This window comes from Penicillium chrysogenum, assembly GCF_028827035.1.
Source record: "Penicillium chrysogenum strain IBT 35668 chromosome Unknown utg000001l_segment0_segment0, whole genome shotgun sequence".
NCBI lineage: Eukaryota > Fungi > Ascomycota > Eurotiomycetes > Eurotiales > Aspergillaceae > Penicillium > Penicillium chrysogenum.
In genome coordinates, this window is record NW_026622749.1 from 7,704,166 (window position 1) to 7,725,063 (window position 20,898).

Genomic DNA, 20,898 nt, shown 5'->3' on the forward strand with positions numbered 1-20,898 from the left:
AAAAAGACATCCAAAAGTATCATAAATACCATAAATATCATAAATATCCCGGATATCCTTAATACTATCTCGGAAAAGGACATGCCCCCCACGGCCCCAGTGTGGGGGACGGCAATTCAACCATTGCCAGTGTCGGGATTCCAATGACTTCCCATCTGTGAGGGGATGGAGGAGGTTGTGGCCTTCATTGGACATCTGACAGAGTAGATCGGGTAATAGACAGTATCATCTACGCAATAATAGACCATATAACTCCAGATTCAGGACTATATCAGATCTTACCACAAGGCCTGACACAATGAGATTTCTCCTATTTTGTGCTCCCTAGAGGGAGAGACATACTCACATCAAGTGACGAAGTATAGCAACAGCATACATGGAGTACATCGTATACCACCAGGCCATCCTATACCTCGGGAGTCAACCCCGCATAAGGCGTGGGGGGAAATGATGTCCGAACGAAACGAAAAACACCAAATGCCTCTCCCACCAGACTTTGGGACTGCAGAATTATTCGGTTAAATCAGAACTCAGTGGGGTGGACGTGGGGGAAAATGCCTAGCTAAATAGCTGTAAGTCCGCCAATATTCATCCCCCTCATTTACCCTCCGGTGACATTTGGTATGAACAGAAGGACTTCAAGAGACTTATAGACACTAACAGAACCAATAGATTGAAGTCCTCTCCCCCAAAATGACCGGAACCAAGCGCAATTCCCTCCCACACGGTGTCTACGTCCCCACCGTAGCATTCTTCAAGCCCGATGAAGAAGTCGACCTCGCAACAGTCGAGAAGCACGCCGCCTATCTCGCCCGCAGCGGGGTAACCGGCCTAGTAACCCAGGGTAGCAATGGCGAAGCCGTCCACCTAGACCGGGAAGAACGCAAGGCCATCACAGCCGCCACACGCCGCGCCGTGGACGCAGCCGGCTACAGCAACATGCCGGTGATTGCCGGCTGTGGCGCCGCCTCAACCCGTGAGACCATCCAATTCTGCCAGGACTCCGGTGCAGCAGGCGCCGACGCTGTCCTCGTGCTCCCACCCAGCTACTACAAGTCCCTCGTGAGCACCGAGTCCATGCACGCCCACTTCCGGGCTGTGGCCGATGCCTCGCCCGTCCCTGTCCTCATCTACAACTTCCCCGGCGTGCAGTCCGGCCTCGATCTCAGCTCAGATGATATCTTAACTCTCGCAGAACACCCCAATATCATCGGCTGTAAGCTCACGTGCGGCAACACGGGTAAGTTGGCTCGTGTTGCGGCGGCCAAGCCGGATTTCTTGACTTTTGGTGGCTCGGCCGATTTCACGCTGCAGACGCTGGTTGTTGGTGGGGCGGGGATTATCGGTGGCGTGGCTAATATGATTCCTCGCTCGTGTGTGCGTCTGATGGAGTTGTATCGTGCTGGGAAGGTTCAGGAGGCGCAGAAGGTGCAGGCTATTGTTGCGCGCGCTGACTGGGCTGCTATCCATGGTGGCTTTATCGCTGTTAAGACGGGCCTCCAAGCCTACCACGGTTACGGTGGTCTTCCTCGGCGGCCTTGTGTTGTGCCTTCTGCTAAGGATGCGGCAGCCATTCAGGAGGAGTTCCGGGAGGGAATGGAGCTGGAGAAGTCGTTGGAGTCCTAATGGATATAGTAGATTAAATCATGATTACCAGAGATCCCATGTGGAGATTTCTGTTCCTTTCCAGGGGTTTTCCAGGGGTTTTCCAGATGTTTTCCAGGTGTTTTCCAAGTGTTTCAGGTTGCTTCATAGATCGACAGACCGGTGTGACTGTGTCATTTGCCAGTAGATCCGGAGATCCCGTAGCTTTCCCCCTCTTTATCTTTTAATATTTGTTGTTATATGGGAGTTCAAGTTGCATGTAGAGGTTGCACTCTCTCTCTCCCCCTTTCTCTTGAATTATTCGAGTCCAAGGTGTGTTAGTTGTATGCAATGTAACTAGGGAGCTGTTTGTTTTTCCCCTTCCCCAGGGTTGCATCCTGGGCCATTCCCCATTCCGATGAAAGATCGACAATGCAGCTAAACATAAATAGTTCTGGTTATCTCCTGGCCACAGTTTCTCTATTTTTCATCGTCACTCACCTTATCAACATGAAGTTCGCCTCGGTGTTGAATGTGCTCGGGGCCCTGACGGCTGCGTCCGCCGTCCAAGTGAATCCACTTCCCGCCCCCCCGTAACATCACCTGGGGATCCTCCGGTCCAATCCAAGTCAACAACTTGAATCTCAACGGTCCTCACTCCCCTTTGCTCACTCAAGCTTGGGAGCGAGCATGGGAAACCATCACCACCCTGCAATGGGTTCCCGCTGCTGTTGAATCCCCAATCGCCTCCTATCCGGCCTTCCCCACCTCGACCCCTGTCTCCACTGCCCCCAAGGCCAAACGCGCGCCCTCCGCAATCCATAACGTCGATGTTCATGTGGTGGACAACGATGCCGATCTCCAATACGGTGTGGATGAATCCTATACACTGGTAGTGAGCGATGGTGGCATCAAGATTAATTCTCAGACGGTCTGGGGTGTGTTGCACGCATTCACCACCCTGCAGCAGATTATCATCTCGGATGGGAAGGGCGATCTGATCATTGAACAGCCCGTCAAGATCAAGGATGCCCCGCTGTACCCCCATCGTGGTATCATGATAGACACCGGGCGCAACTTCATTACCGTTCGCAAGCTCCTTGAGCAGATCGACGGTATGGCCCTGTCCAAGCTCAATGTTCTCCACTGGCACTTGGACGATTCTCAGTCGTGGCCCATGCAGATGAGCTCCTACCCTGAGATGACCAAAGATGCTTACTCGCCTCGCGAGATCTACACCGAGTACGACATGCGCCGCGTGATTGCCTACGCACGCGCGCGAGGTGTCCGCGTCATCCCTGAGGTCGACATGCCCGCCCACTCAGCCTCCGGCTGGCAGCAGGTCGACCCGGAGATCGTGGCATGTGCCGAATCCTGGTGGTCGAACGACGTTTGGGCGGAGCACACCGCCGTCCAGCCGAACCCTGGCCAGCTCGACATTATCTACCCCAAGACCTACGAAGTTGTCAACAATGTCTACCAGGAATTGTCTCGCATCTTCAGCGACAACTTGTTCCACGTTGGTGCAGACGAGATCCAGCCCAACTGCTACAACTACAGCACCCATATCACTAAGTGGTTTGCCGAGGATCCCTCGCGCACCTACAACGACCTTGCTCAGTACTGGGTTGACCACTCCATGCCCATCTTCCGTAGTGTCGGCGACCACCGCCGTCTTATGATGTGGGAGGACATAGCTATCGCGACTGAAAGTGCCCACGACGTGCCCAAAGACGTCATTATGCAGACCTGGAACAGCGGCGAGGGTGAGGGTAACATCAAGAAACTCACCTCCGCCGGCTACGACGTTGTCGTTTCGACCTCCGATTTCCTCTACCTCGACTGCGGGCGCGGCGGCTATGTCACCAACGACGCCCGCTACAACGTGCAGAGCAACACCGACGGCGGAGTGAACTTCAACTACGGCGGCGACGGTGGCTCCTGGTGCGCCCCCTACAAGACCTGGCAGCGTATCTACGACTACGACTTCCTCACGAATCTCACTGCTTCCGAAGCGAAACACATTATCGGCGCCGAGGCTCCTTTGTGGTCGGAGCAGGTCGACGATGTGACCGTCTCCAGCGTGTTCTGGCCTCGCGCTGCTGCTCTGGGTGAGCTTGTCTGGTCTGGTAACCGTGACGCTGCGGGTAGAAAGCGTACCACCAGCTTTACTCAGCGTATCCTGAACTTCCGTGAATACCTCGTTGCCAATGGTGTGATGGCTACTGCTCTTGTGCCGAAGTATTGTCTGCAGCACCCTCATGCTTGCGACCTCTATAAAAACCAGACTGTAATGTCTTGATTGTGGTTAAGCTGGACTGCTAGTGAGCCTTACAGCTGCCTGTTCGTCTGTATATACTTATTCTATCTTCGATACCCAATTCCATTGGAATTTCTTCCAGGATACATGTCCCTGATCCGTATACCATTTCACGTCCGCATTCAATCCTCAGCAACACGAATTTATCCAAACCAATCACCACCCTAGATCTACCACAACACTACCTTTATACATATCTACTTGATACCCAATCCCATTCCAACCAGGCGCAAAATCCCTCCCCAGTCCAAATCAAAATCAACCCCCGACACCAATCTGCCCTCTCCACATATCCATACCCTAATCCAAAATCACCTTAATCTAAACAAATCCATCCCCCAGAAGATCACAAGACCAACCACACCCAAAGACCCCACAGACCTTCCCCTTCCCAACCCACCCAGTCCACCTCCACAAACCAAACCCCAAATCAGAACTGCCGTGCAACTCTCCGTCTTAGAACTCGCCCTTCGGTCCCGTCCCGAACTTAGATGGGCTTCGGGACGGCTTGCTGTATGCACTATGCATGTAATACGGAGTACGCCGTACACATGTAGTAGGGGATATATGTATGTACTATGTACGCATGTTCGAGTACGCAGTACGTAGTGTGGCATGCAGGTCAGCTAGCATTGGCAGTAGCATATACGGCATAACCTACGCTATGCATCTAATATTCTTCGGTATATACCACATGGTACGGAATTAGACATGCAATACATGTACATGTACATGTGCATACCTAGGTACATGTGAGTCTCGTTATTGTATGTCTATTTGTGTATAAGTGTAGTCCCATGTCATATATACAAGCCCATACCGCGTCGGAGCAAACCAGCCCATTCAGACATCCCTGCTCGAAACCCAGTCTACGGATTCAGACCGGGCTGAGCTGGGGTTTGGGTGTTGCTCATGTGTACGCCTACATACGTAGGGAGATATGTTGCACAGGATGCAGGGAATGACAAATTGACGAATTGAGAAATACGCGAGTGGTTAGATGTTAATTCTCGTTCGGGTTGTGTCTATTTACCTAGGTATACTGGCTGGGGGTCTCATACACGTGGGAATTTGCGGCGGTCTGTCACTGGCGAGGGCCTTGTTTGATTTATATGTTTGGGATGGGGATGGTCAATGGGTATTCCAAGGAGGATGTATCATCTGCTTTACACCGTCCCTTTCCTGGGATTTGGATTTGGATTTGGATTCTGCTTTCCACGTCTATGTAGATTCTTTCCCGGAGCTATTCGGGTACAACCATGGCTTCCATATATCATGTGTCCATACTAAGTACAGACGCTTCGATTTCCGGTGCTGCGAGTAGATCGGGAACTGATCTCGCATGTCTGTACACGGAGGGTTGTACAAGCACGCGGTCGTTCTGCGTAACCGGTTGTCTATGTTATTGGGTTTGGTATTCGTCTAATATGGATGATTTGGGATAAGCTTCTATCCTGGGAATGGCTCTTGGTATAGTTCAGCCTAGTACTTCGTCTTCTATGTGATATTTCCAAAATAGTAGTTTTCGGTAAGTATGTCTCCTACCTTTGACTTTGGTTTATGGTTTACGTCTTACCTGGCGTTTGGAGGGTGGGATAGGTTTCTGTATCACCGTCGTGTTTCAACGTGGATCGGGGTCCTTTCCCTGATTTATATTGTTTCGTGCGGTGGTGCGGGTTCGTATAATGCATGTCTGGTATATCATACGGCATTAGTGACTGGGACGTTGAGGTCGAGCTTGGTTTGAGGTTACTCCTTGGCAATATATATCGACATTGCAAAAACATAACTTCATTCGTTGGATGCCATGGCGAATTGCTAATAGGTCTTGATCTTACTCTGACTCCTATCTCATCTCACCTTGGTTATTCGTTACACAGCATTAACCCCAAGAACCAGGTATTAGTCTGATCCAGGGTGTGGGGCACGACAAAACAGAATGTCTCGTGTTTAGGGCGACGAATCTGGGACTGGATTCCAGACCGGCCTGCGGAGAATTCGCGGCATTTTTATATCTACATGGTTGTTCCCTGATGCGTGTGGGTGTTTCATGATATATCCTGGTCGATTCTGACGTGCGTATGTATCGCTGGAAAGGCTCGTAGGGGGTGCGTCGACATTTGCATGGAAATCCTTCTAGAAGCCGACCTTGTCGTTGGACATACACTCGTTCTAGACACGTCCATATTGTCGGGTTTCAGCGAATAGTATCTCGCAACTTCGAGTCGGGATATATTGCGGACGTGTTTGAGATACCAAATCGGGACGCCGGCACAAGACAAGCCCAAGGAGAAGATAGGGACCTATTACAACTGCGCACTCATTCCTTGATCCTCGATAGTTATGAAACTTGCTTGACACGAGCCAGAAGAGCATGGGCGTTGTGTGTGTGCTGCTCAACCATACACTCGTGTAGACCAGACATAAGCAGCGGACCGAGCGCAGACCGTGAAGATCCCCCACAAAACAACCCACGACTTACGCTCAGAGGAGACGTACCTGCTCGGTGTACGCCACAAGTCTCGATCCCAAGGTTATCACAGGGGTGCCTGATCACCATAAGCCTTCCTACCCAGCCACCCTACCTGGCAAAAGGAAAACGCCAGACCCTGTAGCGCCATCACCCCAGGTGCGTCTGCATTTGCCGAGCTATCTGATCGCCAAACTATAGAACCTAATCACCAAAACCAGAAACCAAAAACCTGATCGACAGTATAGTACGATGCACAATGGATACCCGGGTAAGTCTAACCTTACCAGATCACCAACTAGAGGGATTCGTGCTCCCACACCCACCTTCCGCGTGCTGTCCTGCGCTCAGGTCAATTCCACCCGGGTTTCTCTCTGTCCTTGTTTTCTTTCCCCCAGGCAATGCAGATGCAGATGCAGATGCAGATGCGTATGCACACCCGGGCGCAGATGTGAAAATGCAAAGGTACGGGTTTGAGACAATTTTCCTACCAGTTGCATCGGAGCGCCCGATTTCCCGATTGAGACAAAAATGAATTGTGGGACTACGGCATCTTTATTCCGTGTTACTCGACGTCATTAGAGAAAGACGATCGTAACACCGCCTCAAAGAGTGGAGTTGATTTGCGTCATCTCGGGGAGAGCGAAAGGGCTCCCCCATAGGCTGAAGAAGAGTGGCTAGTGAGGGTGGGGGAGGTTAAAGGTTAGTGGGATGATGGGGATTTTTCTTTGGGCTTCTTTTTGCTTCTTTGTGGCACAGTCGGCACATTCACAAATTTGGTAATGTAAAGACTTGTAAGGCTATGTAAGCTATGTAAAGCTATGTAAAGGCACAATTAGGAAAAGTGCACTTTTCGGTGGAGATGCGATCCACATAACTATTGTCGCTAGTGAGTATTCGCATTAGTATGCGATATCTACAATAGGAAAGAAGTGGAGCGTATCGAGTACATCTGTAGTCACAAATTCTTCAGATCGACATGCCAAGTCAGATCCAAAGTGACAGATCAAAATGGTGGATGTGTGATATATCCAATATATCCAATCAAAAGATCCCCCGATCGAGGATTTGGCATGTGTATCCCGAATCGATATAATCTAGTTCCCGGGTTCCCGTGCAGTGTTGTCGATCATTAGAAACTTGGAAGGAAAGATCACAATTGATTCGACGATGCATAATTATACTCGATCTCCATCGTGCAAGTGCAGCACGACCCTCCTGCCTATTATGTCCATATCGAACTTGACAGCTGGGACTGATTGGCGTCTTGTGGCTTGACTAGTCATTTCGTATTTGGCTTTCTTCTATGCAATATATTGTTTGGCTACGCATGATGCTCAAAACGGGAGCTTGGAGTGATCCTCGATACAGATGAACAACATCCGACATGCAGGGAATATCACCTCGGAGACCTCCTAGTAAGCTTTAGGTCACCATATGCGAGATGTGCTATCAATCTACCCTCGGACCTGCCTACATTTCTCAAAAATGCGTCTGCCTCGGCCACAGGTGGCACAGTGTAACGCCTTCCCTCGAGCTTATCACGGGGTTGGAAGATATCCAATCTTCTCTCTCCGGTCGGCTGTGATGCATATTTGATACTATAGATCAGATGATTAGATCCTAGCTCTAATCGAAAGAACCACCCCATATTCGAGTCCGCGGGTAGGTTGTAGTCCAGTTAACTGGGAGAAATTCAAACCGAGGACGTGACGGACATCGCATGACCCGGGAGAAGTGATTGCATATGATGTACGGCGTAAAAGCAAGCCCAAATGGACAAATAGCGAAAGGCCAGATTGATTGATCTACGTTAATCAATAACAGAAACTAGCTGCTAGGCACTGAATCAGGACTGTGTTTGGCTAGTGGGTGACTGACTCTGCATCCGACAGGGATGAATAACTTGACCCCTCTTTCTCAAAGTCAATCTTGCATCGATCGTGCCGTCAGTGGACGGCACGTAGACGGGTGATTGGGCGTGTTTTACCCCTCTCGGGCGAACACCCTAAAACACATGAACACGTAGATCAGAGCCCGGGTGACCTCTACTGAGGTCGCATCTGGAAAGGAGCAAGGAGTTAAGAAAAGACAAACGTAGGACGAATGACTATAACGCAAAGAGCAAGAGCCGCACTATTACGTATCGAACTGTTTTGAATCAAGAAAGTCGCCTTGCGATGCAGTTACTGAAATTAGGAGGATCAACATCCCTGTCCTACCCGCGTTTAACCTTGTTTAGCGGTAAACTTGATAAAACATCTTGATTTGGAATATATAGACTTTGGGTGAACTGTCTACATACTCAAGTGTGGTTGTATTTGTTCTTCAGTTCATAAAATTTAATGCTGCAGTCCCACATAGACTGATGATCCGGTCCCAATCCCATGGAACCGTGGAGCAAGAGGATCGGACCGCGCCCACAGCACGGCAGCTTACCTTGCCTTGCCTTTTCTATGGATGGGACCAATAGCACAGTCTGAATATCAGGATTTCAGGTGCATCCCGCTGTGAGACAGACAGGGACATCCTGGTCAATGGAAGATTAGATACGTACATACTGTGTTACGGATGTAGATACGCTGAATCGCGCATGTTACCAGTTCTCAAGTCCCTATGCAGGGGTGTCGCCGTGTGACCCCTGACGGCCCTAATTGCCGCACTGATAGGTAGATTATCATCCGAGAGAAAAAGAGACAAGCAAGATATTGGGTCAGATATATAATTTACATGCAGTGGGAGTAGACCCAATATGAAAATGGTATATTAATATGCCGTTTCGTCATTCGAGACCCCTGACAGAGATCTACTACGCAGAGCAGGTACCACAATAACATTAGCCAGCCGAAACCAGGACTACCGGAGTAAATGCTCGAGTAAGGATCTAAAACTCAGGTTCCGTTTACTTCGGCAAACACATCAGCTTTTTCCAGCGCCATGACCTGTAATCTCGCTCTCAATAGTGTAACTAGTCTTCCCCACCAAAACTGTACATAGTAAGTAAACCGGAGTAGCCGGCCTGGATAATGTTTGACTCTGCGGGGACTGCAGGCTGGTGATCAATTGCCTATATTGTAGAGCTCCAGGGCCACTATGGTCCAAATTGAATACAAAAGTAGCGATAGCAGAGATATCCCATATCTTTGCTTTGCCACGTGAACAATCACAGTATCCACCGGGGAGCTTCCCCGGTGGGAAGCGTGGAAACGCTCCACCTCCGGTCCGTTTCCGCTTGGAGAAGTCCAGTTAAGACCCAGGGAAATAACTACCGGGCACCTAAATCGTGCACTATAGTATTGTCGTAGCGCAATATTGGAGAGCGTGGGGACATAATCAGTCTAAGCCCGCCAAGCAAGTCGGTTAGACGGGGCTATGTACCTATACGAGGCTTGGGAACGGCCCCGCTTCCCTTTTTGTCCAGGGACCGAAGAACGCGGGACAATGACAGGGGAACTGAGGCTCACCGTGCCCTGGGCCACTTTGGTATCTCCACTCGGCTTGGGCGTGGATGATGACGGTGTTGGCATGGTAGCGAGGCGGGCCGGGGTGGCCGTTAGTTTGCACCTTGTTGTACTTTTGCGATCTGGGGAGGGAGGATGTTGGAGTTGGTATGGTCGCAAATTGAGCACAGGGAGATATCCTGGCCCACAGTTGGGTCGAAAGATCCGAAGGAGAAGCAGTAGGTAGGTCTAGATTTTGGGATCGCCGGATTCACTGTTGAAAGCTGTATTTACTGCGAACATTATACTCCTCAGGGAAATAAAAGAACTGTATCGGAGACATCGAGTTTGTTGTGATATACTGTCTTGATTTTGATCTGACATGGCGCAGTCGAGGCCTTTCTGCTGTGCAACTTGGGAGGGATTCCTGACGCTATTCTAGAAGCCTTTTGGTGTTTGGACAGGACAGGGAATAACCTTGCATATGATCCTGGTTGTTCTATGGCGCGCCGTTGGGAGACACAAAGATCGCTTTTTGAAACACCGCCCGAATAAACCCCGAACAGACCATACAGATGTTAAGTTAGATCTTGAAAAGTGCAACAAGTTGGTATTTGTTGGAGATCGTAAATGCTACCCGTGCACTAGACGATCGGCAGGAATATTGTCCTTTGATCACCGCAAAACAACAGCGCTAAATGCTAGATGAGGTTCCTTGTATAATTTTTGAGACAGTTGTTGAAAGAAACACAACAATACGAATCCTTGTGAAGCGCTTATTACAGTCGCCAAATGGAACACTGATGGCGTTCATGGGGGCGCCAACGCTGTCCGCCACACATATGGCCAAGATTTGGGGTCTGAAACGCTCGCGTCGAGACATTAAACGTTCTAAACCAACTTAGGAAGGACCAAATTGGAATACGCGTGGATGTGGGATGGCGACATCAGCGGGGACTAAAGGAACCATGAACCATGTCCTCGCCGACCACTTGGCCAACCCTAGAGATGTAACCATATGGGTAAAAAATGTGAACGTGCACCTAATTAGCTTAGTCTTTTATGCAGTGTACTTCCATATGTTCCTTAAATACCTGCCCTATCCGGGATCCCCAGACGAGACTACCAGACTGGGCTGTGTATATGCGATCGCTTGTCGACGTTGAGTTTCTCTGGCTGTTTAAAACTGGACTGTTTTACTTCTGTTTTTAGAAACACCACGCGGGTTGACAGGAATTAAACCTTGTATGCTTCCCCCACCCTATCCTGCCCTCTTCTCCCATAGGGCTTAGTGCCTAAGTTGGTGTCTCCTGCCACGAATAGCACGAGAGGCTCAACTGTTGGGATCGGCAGTTGTTCGAGTAGGTCCAGCGTCAACGACGGGCTGAGTCAGAATCTAGATGTGCCTTTTTTCGGTTTTTTACTGCAGGTGGGATGTCTTGCCGCTTCCTTTAAGGTTGGTTTACTCTTGGACCTGTTTTGGTGTTCGGTAATAAATTGCAAAACTGGGGGAATACCAAGGTCTGGGGATATTATTTGCCACTCTGGAGATTCTCCCTGGCCCGTGTGGGTGATCCGAGCACGAACGACATCAAAAGTAAATATTGAAGTTGAAGTTCGAAGTACAAGATAAGGTGTAGATAAAAGTCGGGAGTTCCATGGTTCTGTTCGAATCAACCATGGACCGACGGTACCCGGACTGGGTAATTTTGTTTTGATTTTGCTGTTTGGCTTCACCTTATTTTCCCAAATGCCATCAACACATCGGGTATCTCTTTCCCAGTAATTTGGAGGAGTAGCATCAAGGCTAATTAAGAGCCTCCTTAATCGCCGTATCTTTAATCTAGTTTCGATATGGCGGTCCCAGAGGGGAAGGAGTCTTCGGGGTCGCCGGATCGACCTCACTTTTGGCATGTACGTTATCTCAGTCGTAAAAATGGCCAAATCCGGAGTCACCAGGCGGGCATACGGCCATCCCGATGCCGTGGTGACGGACGGAGTGGAGAATTCTTGGCTACCCTAATCGTCCTCGAAAGTAAAGAGGACGGAATGTCAGATTGAAATGCATAGGTATACGTATGTTATAGTGTTTTTTGATGGTAATATCCAACAATTTGGGGGCCAAAAGCAAGACCGCAAACGAAGGGAACGATTGGATCAGGCGAAATATCTCCATCACACGTGTGAAGGACAGGCAATCTCAGTCAACGACCACTTCTAGGTGCTGACTGGCTAATGCGCTCGAGGACGTTTTTGGTCTAAGTTTGACGTGGACGTTGAAAATCCAGTCCAACAGTTACATGTTAAATATGATAGACCTTTGCAGCCATTCACCATTAGAGTAATTGTGGCTAACGGAAGTAACTTTCTGTACGGAGTAAGCATGTCTGCAATTATTAACATAATTGCCCGGGTAGGGACATATGTCAAACCTGGGCAAAAGGGAAAGGCCCGCATGCCGACCGCCAGTTTAACTAGGCCAAGACTACCAAACCCGCAAAACCAGGGCAAAAGAATCGGTCAAACCCAACACACGGGCCGGATATGACTTCATTCCCCCAGTTTAGCACAGTCTAAAATTTAGACTGTGCATACATGCTTGTTAACTAGTATTGGAATAGACCCATTCAAAGCATGGGGTTCGACCACCGGGATCGCCGATAAATACGAACTACCCAGTCAGCGGTGTAATTTATCAGCTGCGCCATGATTCCAGGGATGTGGACCAACTATTCCGTATTTGTTTGGCTATGTCGTATGTGACGAATTCCAAGAACGTGTTTTTTTCGCGTATGATTGGGACAGACCGAAGTGGGGATATTGTGGCTTAGGCATATGTGGCGCTAGTTGTCTTTTAGTCTTCTAATGACAGCTTGCACTCTCCCCTGCACTCCGTACCGGCTAGGGCTATATGGCGTAATTAGTGTAGATAGTATAGATGATACAAATGAAATGTGATAAATGGGAGCTGCAGAGTGGCTATGGAGCCGAGGTTGTATCTGGTTCCTTCTCCTGGTATTCGATCACCACGGAGCTATTCGGTGTCTACAATATAAACATCCATATTAAGGGATGGGATCTTAATAAGCATATTGATCTGCAATCAAATCCTCGACTAAAAAACGAGAAATGTCACTTTATCGCCGTGCACCCGGGAAAAAACTAGATTGACCCCACCATTGGCTTTCTTCGGATATGCAAGCCCCAGTGATCAAGGGATATTCGATTATCTGTTCGGAGTACAAATATAGAAATGCAACATATGCCGTAGACATATAGACAGTATTTCGTGAGTTGTAAATTCAACAAGGAGGTGAGTACTACTTCCCCATTGTCCCAATTAGGAGATAGTGAAAAGGCGACTAAGAGAAGCAGGCCTAATAGTGATCACCAAAAGGAATGCGGCTCTTGAACGACAGCCGAGCAAATCCGAGGAGAATCAGACAAGAAAATTTGGATACAATATGCTATACTGATCGCCCGTCATAGTTACCAAGAAGGAATAGCGGGCGAAACAGACACGAACCCACCCGGCCGCCCTAAGAAATGCCCACCGAGCCCTCGGAAGGGCTCTCAGGGCCCTGATTGGGGGGGAGTTTGACTCCCTCATTTTAATTCTTTTATCGGGCTGTGACACATGGGCCAATCACTCTTCCGGGCACGCGGTTGGTCTGCCGAGTTATGGAGGGGATGCTAAATAGATGGGTCCCGTCACAGATCGACCAAACTTTTGGAATTTCGATTTGTTTTTGTCTTTGTGTATTATTATATGCACGGAGTACACCGTATTGCGTATTGGTAAGCTTTTTATCCTTACGAACATGTCTTACATTCGTCTTTTTCCTTTTTCCTTTTTCTTTTTTTTGGCAAGTTCTAAGGTTCTCCCAGGAGAAGGGCACATCCCCAGATCTGGGTCTATTATACTTTCTTCTTGTCTTACTTTATGCTTACATACTATTCCCTAGCTCGCTCTTCCTCTCATCGTGATTTGGTACAAAAGAGGGTTGGACGGATACGGAGTACTCTGACCCGGACTGGCGGGATAAACCATTTTTGAAGCGCACGAGATAGAAAATTTCTAATATGTTGAGTTGCATTGTTGTGCACCTTGATAAGCTAGTCCACAAGTACACGCGTATATGCCAACGAGACGAGGCTAAAGTGTTCTTTCTGGGGGTAAAGGGGTCATGGCGCCATGCCGACGGGAAAACCCTGGGTATGCAGAACGGAGGTGCCGATGACGAGAAAAATAACCACTAATCATATATATCTTGTGTGTAATTCATTCTCGTGCAACTTTTGACATTCTGACAGGAGGCTTCTCCTGATCCCCGTCAAGAATTTAATTCGTGTTGCAGGGGTTCCGAAGCAAAAGGACTAGCAAGTATGCACTATACTTGCTTTTTCATCTGAGCATGTTCCATCCACCTATTCCGTACTCCGTACTCCGTATTCGGTTCCTATGAGTACGATGGATGGTCTATCTCCTCGACGCAGGTACTTTGGGAAAAGCAATATTTGCTTCTACCGGAAATACGGGATAAATATTCGGGGATCGTACATATCTCGTAGGGCAGAGCCAAAAGTGGATAAAGGGACGCGAGCTGTCAGAACCCAACTCCTATAATACTCCGTATAGTGGGTTATATTGATTATCGACGGGATAGCGAACACTGGGCGCCTGATGAAGGCTGAGCTGATGGCCTCGACAAGTACCGTGCATGTTATAGTGAAAACTAGTGTGTGCACAAGTTTTCTCTTAGTACACTGATTTCAAATGTGCAGAGTTCAGAGGCTAAGTACGAGGTAACCTTGGAAGTAGACATTATTAATTCACAGTAATTACTCGATAATAGTATTCAGACTGTATACGGGAGAGACCCATGTTCGAAGATCCCAGGTAAATAATAATATGCCAAATATATCTGCATGGGCGCTAAGTTTCCCTGACCCTGTTCACAGCCCCAGCACGTTCGACTTGCCAAAAATACCGTATGTAATTGTTTACTGGATTATTTTATTATTTTATTATTATGTTTTTTTAATGTATTTGCTTTTTTTCACTATGGAGTTGTCTTTGGATTTTATTTTTAAATTCAATTCAATTCAATTCAATTTTCCTTTTCCCTTTTTCCCTTTTTCCTTAAAAAAATTAAAATAATAAAATAAAATTCTAGACACAAGACTATAACTAACTACTGTAGGGCCCATCGTCACCATTTAACAATGCTTCCTCCTTCTTGACATGCTATTATAATATTCTCTCCTCCCTCCCCCCAAGTCTGTCATGAACCTATGTCATTGACTCGACTCACGATCCAGCTCTTCGATCATTTCGGGGAAACCGCTTGATTAACATTCCTCGACTCTTTGTCGATCGACATTGTTTCCCTACCCGTGCCTGTGGAGTTCCAGCTTGGATGTGACCTTCCTGCCTTGCGATATATTATATACCTCCTTGCATGAGAACTTGTTCTGTCAATTGCGCACGTTGCCTCATTTTTGGCTGTCTTTTTGGATTCCTGAACGGGCCGCGATCGTACCCAGAAACCTTATCAACGGTATGCCCATGCGCCATATAGAGCTGGAACCCTTTTGAGACAGCATGTACTGACAATTTTTCTTTGTCTAGGATCGCCATTGCACATTGCATTTCTCAACCAAGGAGATGACGACTTTTGAATCCAATCCCGATTTTACTCTATTTCCCTTCCACGCCCGATCCAAGATGTCTGTCGAAGCTGCCAGGTCCAAACAACCCCCATACTTTGATCCCATGACCATGGATTCCTCTATGCTCTCTTTTCCCCTTGGGAGTCTCCCCAACTACACACAGGGTCCCGATATGCCCCGTGCTTCCAATTCCTATTACGATACCCACCCTTTGTTGGAGTCTGCAGATCTGCAAAATCCCACATATTTCTCTTCTATACCCACCACACCCCCTTCCGTCTCCGCCTGTCACTCTACGGAGCCTTATATTCCAACCGGGTCTGCTGCTTCAGGGCAGTCCATTGCTAGCGCATCTTCTTCGGCCATGGGTTCCCCATACTCAGGAACCGCGCAGGCGTTCCAGGAGAACTGGGTGAATACAAACCACGGATTGGGTCTACCAGCTGCAGTGATGAACGACCTGTTCTCTCACGAGTACATGGGAAATACCTTCGACATGGATATGTCGTATGAAGAAAAGTTCCCGGACCCTTTTGTCGGTATGTTTCGATACCAATCGCAAAAGCTGTCTAGTATACTAACAGGCATAACAGACCCCTCATTGATTCAACCGGCGCAACAAGGTCCTGGAATTACTCCGACTATCTCATATCCCGACCAACCGACCTCTTCCTACTCAAACGTGCCACCCAATTACATCTCCCACTCTCCCGCCCCATCACCTCTCCCATATAATGACATTGCAGAGCATCACACCTCCCCCCGCTCACACCCAATACAACACACTGGGCAATCCCCCCTCATGGTCCCACACAGGTCACATCCACGACCACTCTCGATCTATGATCGACGATCGTCTGTTTCCTCAATTCATTCCCGACGCTCGCAACACAGCCCGGCGCTGAGCAGCATTGAACCAGATGAAGACACTAAAGAAAAAGGGCGCTGCCCACACCCCGACTGTGGCCGAGTCTTCAAAGACTTGAAAGCCCACATGTTGACTCACCAGTCGGAACGGCCAGAGAAGTGCCCGATCCTGAACTGCGAGTACCACCTAAAGGGTTTCGCCCGCAAGTATGATAAGAACCGCCACACCCTGACCCACTACAAAGGGACAATGGTATGCGGCTTCTGCCCGGGATCCGGCTCGCCCGCAGAAAAGAGCTTCAACCGCGCCGATGTCTTCAAGCGCCATCTGACCTCCGTGCACGGAGTGGAACAAACCCCGCCAAACTGCCGGAAGCGAAGCCCCGGCCTGGGCAAGAAGGGCACCAACTATAGCCCGGACGCGACAGGAAAGTGTTCAACCTGTTCATCAACATTCAGCAACGCGCAGGACTTCTACGAGCATCTCGACGACTGTGTCCTCCGTGTCGTGCAGCAAGAAGAGCCCTCGGAGGCGATCAACCAGCAGCGCCTGGCAGAGGTCGCTTCAGACGAGGAGGTCAAAAAGACCATGGAGAAGCACCAACTATTTGATGAGGCTGGCCCGGTCGACCAATTCGACGATTACGAAGACCAGGATGATGACGATGCCCACGACCCTTCTAGCTGGCGCGGCCTGAAGACTAAGTCCAGATCGTCAAAGGGCAACATTCCAACCTCCCGTCCTATTATCGGCTCTGGCAATGCCGTCTCTAAGAATTCCTCCAAGCCCCCTCGCGCCGTCGCAACCCGCCGCCGCAACAACCGCGGCAACTACCCCCAGTCCTGGGGTTGCCCCAGCAGCAGCATGAAGACCAAGAAGCGCGTTCTATGTGTCTTTGATGGTCAGCGCCGTCTGTGGAAAGACGAGATGATGCTCAGTAATGAGTTCGAGGTCCGTATGAGACTCCCCGGTGGCGCAGGCGATGGCACCAACCGCGATGCCTACGTCACTGATCTGGATGTCGAGACGTTGAAGCGCGCCGAGGGTGTGCTGAATTCCTCTGAGGAGGAGCGTGGTCCTTGGTTGAACGGTCCTTCGCCTCATATTATGGGTCAGCCGACGATGATATTGCCAGAATTGTCCCATGATGATGAGATTTCGATCAATGAATTAATGGCTTAAATGACTTCCTTTTGTCTTTCTCCTTACGCCCTATTCTCCTCCCTTATCCTCCTTCTCCCCTACCTTTGGAAGCCTATTCGCGTCTATTTTCTTTTCATGTCTCATGTTTCCGTACAGCAGCGGCGTCTTGACGAGCGATTTGTCTGAATGCGGATTATGGATGATACCTTGGGACTGATACGTTTGAATGACTTGTGTCTTTGTTTCTGTTTTCTCTTCAGGCCGGTCTTCTAGGCCGGGATACTAGATCCTGCTGGTCGGGATCTGGACCGGGACACTATTAATTGGAGACTAAAAATGAGTGTCTAGTTTGAAAAATAAAAAGAAAAACATTCTATATTTCAATTCCTTGGACAACAACTGTATAGTCTTGTAGTAAGAAAGGACTAATAGAGAGAAGACCCGACCCGGTCCGCCGTTTCTCCCCGGGTTCTGCCAGCTCCCCCGGTCTTACCTCCATTCAACCTCCACGATGCAATTAGGACTGTCAGAATATCTCTCCACCCTGGTCGCAAGACGCTTTACAGCTGCTCGAGATACCGGGCATCTCGTGTTCTCCTCAACACACCTGTCCATCGTCAATGCCGCAGGGATATCTGTGAGTGACACCAACACTCCGACCACGGCAGTTCTAACCTGCAAATCCAGTACCAACTTCGCTACTGCCCTGCACTCGCAAAGAAACCCTCCAACTTGAAGGAAAATGTCCCGAAAACACCGAAGCCCGATCCCTTCGAGAATCCATCTCCAGATCTCTTGATCGCGCAGTTCCCGCCCGAGAACCCCGCTTATAACCTCATCCTCAACAAATTCCCCGTCATCCCGAATCACTTCCTCCTCGTGACGAAAGACTGGCAGGCGCAGACGGATATTCTCGATAAGGCAGACCTAGAAGCTACATACGAGTGTCTAAAAGCCTGGAACACCGACAGCGATGGGTCGAGATCCGCAAACGGCTCATCTCCAAAGAGCCTCTTCGCCTTCTTCAACTCCGGCGACGACAGCGGTGCAAGCCAACCCCACCGCCATCTCCAATTCCTCCCCGTCGAGGCAATGCGCCAACCGGGCTCGGAGTCCTGGCATCCACTGATCGACCTCCTCACCTCCCAACCCACCTCCCCCTCCCCAACACCCAAGTTCCAGCACCTACAAGGTCTCCCCTTCGCCCACTTCGCCCTCCCAATCCCACCCAATCCCTCCGCCGAAACCCTGCACGCAATCTACCTCACTCTATACAAGGCCGCGGCCGCCGCGACTCGCGGACAACCGCCAAGTCAGGACACCGAGCCCCTCCCCACACAAGGTCCGGCGTCTATAAGCTATAACCTGGCCATGACCCGCTCGACGATGATGATCTGCCCGCGCAGACAGGAGACGGCGCTTGTACCCGTCGACAGAGCGGCGGCGCGCGATATCATTGACCCTGGCGTGCTGTCTCTGAATGGCACTATCCTTGCTGGCACGCTGATGGTTAAAGCTGAGGGCGAGTGGGATTCTTTACGTGAGAACCCGGAGCATTTGACGCAGGTCCTTGCTACGATTGGGTATCCTCGTACGGATTCTCGTGGGCCTTCGCTGTGATAGTTGTCTGTTGTTGTTGTATAGCTACGCGGTCGATGTGGTAGACTACTTGCATGCCAGAATCAAATACCCGAATGGAAATGCTTGGGGCGTAGAAATTGAATATATACCTAGTAGTTCTCTCGTTTTCAAGATACTAAAAAGAAGTCCATGATTCCCCGATAGAAAATATACCCTGTTATTACATGCTGCATCTACATAGACAAAATGTATAAGACGGAAGAATCTTGATTCTGAATATATAGCAAGGAGAAGACTGGTGTCTATATCATCAAGGACAATATCTTACCTAGGTAGGTCGCTGCCCACATACCACCATCAGGATCTTGTAGACTACTGAAGGTCCAGGTCCCTTGAGATATAGTAAGTAACGGGTGTGCGGAAATATAGGCGGGGATATATCTTCGCAAGGCCCTGGTGAGCAAACCACGTTAGCGGTACGGATGAGAGGGTCCCTCTCTTGAGGTGTGTGTTCCGTCCAGGCTTGGGAGACAGTAGAAATCCATTGCCCAGCCTACTGCTTGTAGACAGTGGGAAACCAAATAGCGCTAAAGCCACCGAAGAAACCTAAGCCTCTGTCCATTGTATGGAGAACGATGACACGAACCCACCTGGGCAAGCGATATTCTTCACGCCCGAAGCGAGGACCCGACCAAAGGCGGTCGGATATGCACGCAGAAACAAAGCACCGCCCAAACAAAACACCTTCCTATCTAGGAAGGTGTAGATATGGTCGCACGTGACTCCTGAAACCCCAATTGCGTCTCTTAATTTGACCATAGAACGGCGATTTCGAGTTCGGAAAACGATGGGTCTGGCTGGAGGTGAGCCTGATAGTTTTCCTTCATGTTAGCAGGTATAGTCCTCCGGAGATAGCTCTGATTAATAGGTTCATACCGCGGGATCTCGCGAGGCAGGCTGTTTGCCGGTATTGCATGACGTTGTGACTTGTTGTAGAAGCTCGGGATCCCACGCATAGCTTGCAGTCTGAATGCCCACGGTGATGTTGATCGAGCTCGGGTTTGTAGCGTGCGCATCGTGGGAGGAAATGCTCGTTTCATTGGCTGATCCGCTCATCTTGGCCATCAGGGCGTAAACGTTGGGTATAATGGTTTGGATGCGTCCGTGATGGTCGACAGAAGCTTTGATGAAAGCAGTTCTCGTATGCAGGCTCGTTCGTGGAAGGAGGGAGGTAATGTGCTGGTTGTGCTATATGTATACCAGTGAATCGCCATCAACATAGAGTCGTCGCTTGTCGTCACGGCGATGGTAGGTATCCGACGACTACCCTTGCAAATCATGCTTACTAGACCTAATGTATGGCAGCCCGGGGCCGTAATTTCACATGATAGATCCTTATACACCATGAACTGCGTTGATATTACCAAACATCCAGGTTTCCATTGCTTCTGGTCATTATCTAACTACAATTTAGTTATGGGGCGCAAGACAGACTTGCAGGTTCTAATAGTATGAAACCCGAGTTGATGTCTATTTTTGACCAGGCTCCATACCAGCAAATCAAAGTAAAGCCGATAATTTCCCAGATGAGTGTGACACATTTGGCAACGAACATGCATGACACTGTAATAGAATGGATACGGACTAACTTATGACTCAGTATGCAGGAGCTCCCATTGCCTTTCATCTTTCCATGCCAAGGAAGACCCCATAAGGGGCTGCGGCCGGGCACTGACCTGCGCTCGCTACAAATCCGCCATGATTGGCTAGAATACTCGGTGTAATTTCCGTAGCGTCCTTTAGTTGCCTTCTGTATTCT

The 20,898-nt window shown here is 49.3% G+C and overlaps 5 protein-coding genes across 5 annotated transcripts; 4 read left to right on the top strand and 1 right to left on the bottom strand.

The window, feature by feature from the left end:
- Positions 1-693: 693 nt before the first annotated feature.
- Positions 694-1,626, top strand: N7489_003023 (dihydrodipicolinate synthase family protein; the record flags this gene model as incomplete). The annotated part of the gene is made up of 1 exon (XM_056708778.1): positions 694-1,626. One exon carries the CDS (start codon positions 694-696, stop codon positions 1,624-1,626), a length of 933 nt encoding a protein of 310 aa, XP_056573080.1.
- Positions 1,627-2,094: 468 nt separating this feature from the next.
- On the top strand, positions 2,095-3,886 carry N7489_003024 (beta-N-acetylhexosaminidase; the record flags this gene model as incomplete). The annotated part of the gene is made up of 2 exons (XM_056708779.1): positions 2,095-2,154; positions 2,270-3,886. The coding sequence occupies 2 exons, from the start codon at positions 2,095-2,097 to the stop codon at positions 3,884-3,886; spliced, it is 1,677 nt and encodes a 558-aa protein (XP_056573081.1).
- Positions 3,887-15,542: 11,656 nt separating this feature from the next.
- zfpA (uncharacterized protein) lies at positions 15,543-17,537 on the top strand (the record flags this gene model as incomplete). The annotated part of the gene is made up of 1 exon (XM_056708780.1): positions 15,543-17,537. The coding sequence occupies one exon, from the start codon at positions 15,543-15,545 to the stop codon at positions 17,535-17,537; it is 1,995 nt and encodes a 664-aa protein (XP_056573082.1).
- A 472-nt stretch (positions 17,538-18,009) lies between these two features.
- N7489_003026 (uncharacterized protein) lies at positions 18,010-19,118 on the top strand (the record flags this gene model as incomplete). The annotated part of the gene is made up of 2 exons (XM_056708781.1): positions 18,010-18,135; positions 18,186-19,118. 2 exons carry the CDS (start codon positions 18,010-18,012, stop codon positions 19,116-19,118), a joined length of 1,059 nt encoding a protein of 352 aa, XP_056573083.1.
- Positions 19,119-19,885: 767 nt separating this feature from the next.
- On the bottom strand, positions 19,886-20,204 carry N7489_003027 (uncharacterized protein; the record flags this gene model as incomplete). Its single annotated transcript, XM_056708782.1, has 2 exons — positions 19,886-19,960; positions 20,016-20,204. 2 exons carry the CDS (start codon positions 20,202-20,204, stop codon positions 19,886-19,888), a joined length of 264 nt encoding a protein of 87 aa, XP_056573084.1.
- Between the last annotated feature and the right edge of the window lie 694 nt (positions 20,205-20,898).